Source organism: Octopus bimaculoides, chromosome 19 (assembly GCF_001194135.2).
Source record: "Octopus bimaculoides isolate UCB-OBI-ISO-001 chromosome 19, ASM119413v2, whole genome shotgun sequence".
In the NCBI taxonomy this organism is placed as follows: Eukaryota; Metazoa; Mollusca; class Cephalopoda; order Octopoda; family Octopodidae; genus Octopus; species Octopus bimaculoides.
Genome location: NC_068999.1, coordinates 2,053,648 through 2,058,273, shown reverse-complemented (window position 1 = coordinate 2,058,273; position 4,626 = coordinate 2,053,648). Strand labels below are relative to the sequence as shown.

The window sequence follows — 4,626 nt, the reverse complement described above, 5'->3', positions numbered from 1 at the left end:
CCACAAAAGGACGGGGGGGGGGAGAGAAGACCCCCCTTACCGCAGTTCAGGGGTTCGATTCTATCGCATTTGAAATACATTGCTACCTTCAAGATAGACATGCCACGACCACCACATGTGATACATGGTACAGAGACAACGAAGTGATCCTGCAAGAAATAACGGCCCAATCTCCCTCAAATCACATTCTTCTGTCTTACAGGGAAAAGACAGATAATGATCCCACCCACCTAACACGACGGAATGGTCATACTTGGAATGTCGTATCACAGGCCTGCATCTTTTAGCGTTGATTGGGTCCGATCAAACTGAATATCAGACATTTAACCGCAGGGTAACTATGCATGTGTGTGTGAGGACCATTAACATGATTTAGTGAAAATAAAGGGGCCAGAGAACTGAACAAAGGGATTCAAAACATTTGGCCAGAATGGTCAAGCAAGTTCCAGCCACAAGACACTGTGCAGTGTGTGTATATAATGTGCATGGCAGCTTTGTTGCAGACATCAAGCAGTTTTTAGGTTCTACACCAAAGTACACTGTGTGTGTGTGATGATAGTAATCTATTTCAGATACACACTATATTGATAACTAACAACCATGTATGTGTGAGTGAGTGTGTATGTGTGAGTGAGTGTGTGTGTGTGTGTGTGTGTATCCGTGTAATGCACACACAATTATAAAGCATTGCCATGGATGTGTTTTAAAGCTGTCAAGTCACTGCTGTGATTAATAGAGAAAAGAACGCTGCTGTGTTACATTAGCCTTTTTTGATACACATCAAACTAACCAACAGTGTATATACATATATATACACACACCACAAACCACCACACACAGGAAGCGTTTACATTATACACCCACACACACAAAGTATACAACTTTATGGACGAGTTCTACACACACACAGCTAGCCAGACAATATACACACACTAAATATATACTCACAGTTTATCTCCATAAAAATACTTTATACACAGCTTCCATTAACATGGCGTGCATTATTATTTAGGTTTCCTCTGCAGATTGTGGGTTCAAACCCAGGCGAGATCGATGTTGTATTTCAATGTGACCGGGGAGGGGGGGATGAGAACTTTAAATCACCAATCGACAAACATGCATCGATTTAATCAATCAATACACCTCTAATAATTTTCCCTCGCCCTCTCAACGTTAATAGCTTTCTATCAATGTTAAAAAAAAAACCCCATCATATCCTCTATCTGTCTGGAGGTCAATAAGGATACCAGTTATATACTGTGGTCCGTCTAATCGATTATACACTCTTGCCCCTTTCTAGATCATTATCGATCACATCCAATCACGTCAAGTTGACTTTTAACATATACGCCAGACTAAGACATATGGAGAGGAAGGAGAAAAAAAAAAGCTACAGACGTTGCTCCCCCCTTCATTACTAATAAACAAATACGAACCAACAGAAAGAAGGGGAAAAGCCACGATGTGGTCATTACAACCCGCTAGAAATAGCAGACAAATCCAATACAAACTATGTAGAGAGACACAAAGACGGAATGGTCATGGCAGGATTGTTTTTGACCACAGATCTTGTTTAAAGAAAGAGAGTGGGCAACGGGGAACAGGGAGCGATTAGAAGACAAAGGAAAAGTGAGAAAGCACGAAGATTACCACCACCTCTAATCTACGAACACCAAGTGCTTACTAATATAGTAATACGTATCTGTGTATGAAATATACATACTGAATATTAAAGCCATGTGCCCGTCTTTCACACACACACACACGTATTAAATGGTCATATATAAAATCAACCAACCTTCAAATCTGTATAAACACTATCGCGCGAATAAAGCGATTTCCGAATGCGTATAGCAGAATACAAGTGTGTATAAACCACACACACATATATATAAACTTTAGCACTGCGAACGCTTCCTTGTAACACCAAGCCCGCTGCGCGTGTGTATAACATAAGTCATCAATTCATGACTACTATGTATGTATATATATCGAGGATAGTTAACAAGCAAGCTCAATTATCAGCTAGAACGTCTATCATTTGTTATATATATATATTATATACATACTAACACATCACTTTAAACAAAGACAATATATATATTTAATTACACTTAACCATCATAAACGCACGTTATATTTCCACTTTCTCGATCTACCATGTGGTTTTATATAGGACAAATATGCCAAAATTTCAGATGGGAAGGCGATTTAAAACTCTCAAGCTATATATAAATATATATACAAACACACACAGTGTGGTCACACGAACAGATATATTACTTTTAGAAAGAAGAAATACAAGTTATATACACAGGTAAAAATCTGAAAAAAAAAAAAAAAACGTAGAGAGTATACTATATATATATAACCTTATATATACACTAGCTGACTGTGTAAAATTACAAATGCATAAGTTACACGTTTGTGTATATATACATATATATATACACATACATCAAGGATAAGTTACAAACATACTACTTCTTACACGTGTATGTATGTCTGTGTATATATATATATATATATATATATATATATACATACATACAAAAACATTAAAGATATGGGCGTGAAGTTTTAGACATATATCTCATGTCCATAGAATATACACGTATATTCTTAAACATACACATGTATCGTAACTACTATACACATACAAGAATGAAACCTACATCGTGAAATTGACATAAGCCATACACACAGCTTATGACATTTTACAAAGTAACATGGCCAGTGATCTTTTAACAAATTTATAGATTTTTCTGAATGGCTAATAATTTTCTCTTGTATAAATCATTATGAACATATAATTACACACATGTACTCGTGTCCACACATCATGGACATATATATATTCGTACACATGGATATTACAGATGTATATAGTTATACATACACAAACAGTTGTAAATGCACACAAATATTTATAGAGCTGTGTACACAATTACATGAGTATATATATGTATGCATAGTTGTATGTACATATATGTATAATTGTATGTGTATATATATGTATAGTTGTATGTGTATATATATGTATAGTTGTATGTATATATATATATATATATATAGTTGCATACATACACACTGAACTCGTGTAGATTATATATATATATATATATATATACACACACACCATTGTGTACTTATAGCCTCAGTGTATGCCTGATACATAACAGGAACACAACCACACGTATATATATATATTATAGAGAGAGAGAGACACACAGACACACACGTATGTGTGTGGAAGCGGCACATTGTGTGTGCTTCATGAGTTTCCCGTCGAGGTTTGTAGGAAGTTGTGTTGTTTAATGGAGACGGAATAAATGAGAGGAACGTGTGCGTGGATAGGGAAAAAATCATGCATCAGCAGCGTGTGTGAATGCGTGATGATCGTTTCTTACTCACCCGTTCATTATTTTCAAAACACCACCGAGAAAAAAAGCGCGTCGAGTCCAAACGTCTCTCCACAGAAAACCACTTGCTTCGGTTGCAAATGGCGGTAAAAAAACCGTCTCCACGCGGGGTAGCCGCTCTGACGATACCCGGATGTCAAACTGGGGGATACAGAGACAGTGTGAGGAAGGGAGGGAGGGAGAAAAAGAGAGAGGGAAGGAGTTAGAGGGGAGAGTTTGGGAGGAGTAGCAGCAGCAACTGAGACAGAGTGTGGAACAAATACAATGAGAGAGAGAGAGAGTGAAGAGAAATGGTTGGAGTGGTAGTAGTAGTAGTAATACAGAGAGGGTGAGAAAAAGAGTGGAAGTAATATGAGAGAGTGTGAGTGATAGAGTGAAAATATATATATATTGGAGATGGAGTAGGAGGTAAACTCAGTAGCACTGAGAGGAAGTATATATATATATATATATGAGAGAGTGGAACTAATATAATATGAGAGGGATGGATAAAGAGTGTGAGTGAAAAATTAGGAGAGGGAGTAGTGACAAAGTAATATGTGACTGAGAGTAAAAGTAGGAGGTAGTTTAATGCCTGAGAGAGAATGAAGGTAGGAGTGTATAAATGAGTGAAGGATGAGGTGTTTATTAGAGTGGTAGGAGTAAAAAGACAGAGTCAGTAAGAGATAAATAGAGAGTGAATTGGAAGGAAGAGAAGCGGAGTGAGAGAAGAAGGATGAGGGCTTATAGTGGAGTAGAGAGAAGGAGAAAAGATTAAAAAATTAGAATATGGGGGGAAGGAAGAGGAAAGAACTGTAAAACAACATGAGGGGAAGACAGAAAGATTAAAGAGAAACGGTAGCGGGGATAGGTGCGTTACTAAAGGGAGTGGAAGGCACAGTAGATAGAGAGTGAGAGGGGGAGGGCGGACGAGGCAGAAAGTGCGAAGTGAATCGGCGGCGGCGGAAAAGTACGAAAGTGTAAGATAAGAGGAGTTTTATAGCAAAAGATTAAGTAGAATATGGGGTTTTATAGAAATATATGTATATATATACCACACACATATATATGCATGGATATAAATTCCTTTTACAGACACTCACGGACTTGAACGAACAACTCCGAAGTGAATTTGATAATTTAATAAAAGGTAAAAAAAAAGGGTGGGGGGACGCGATAAGAGGTGAATTACTCAAGAGAGTTGCAGAAATTTGGGAGGGAGGGA

At 37.5% G+C, this 4,626-nt stretch overlaps 1 protein-coding gene across 3 annotated transcripts in view; it reads right to left on the bottom strand.

Moving 5' to 3' along the window:
* Positions 1–4,626, bottom strand: part of LOC106880379 (polypyrimidine tract-binding protein 1) — a 67,845-nt gene that overhangs the window by 51,510 nt on the left and 11,709 nt on the right. The window contains exon 1 of one of the 3 annotated variants that reach the window (XM_052974778.1): positions 3,415–3,789. The exons of 1 other annotated variant lie outside the window; for it this stretch is intronic. In XM_052974778.1, the coding sequence (XP_052830738.1) occupies positions 3,415–3,422 (8 nt within the window). In that variant the 5' untranslated portion in view covers positions 3,423–3,789. Of the gene's footprint in view, positions 1–3,414; positions 3,790–4,626 lie in introns of those variants that run through there. One more of the 3 variants, XM_014930276.2, reaches the window with a different exon arrangement.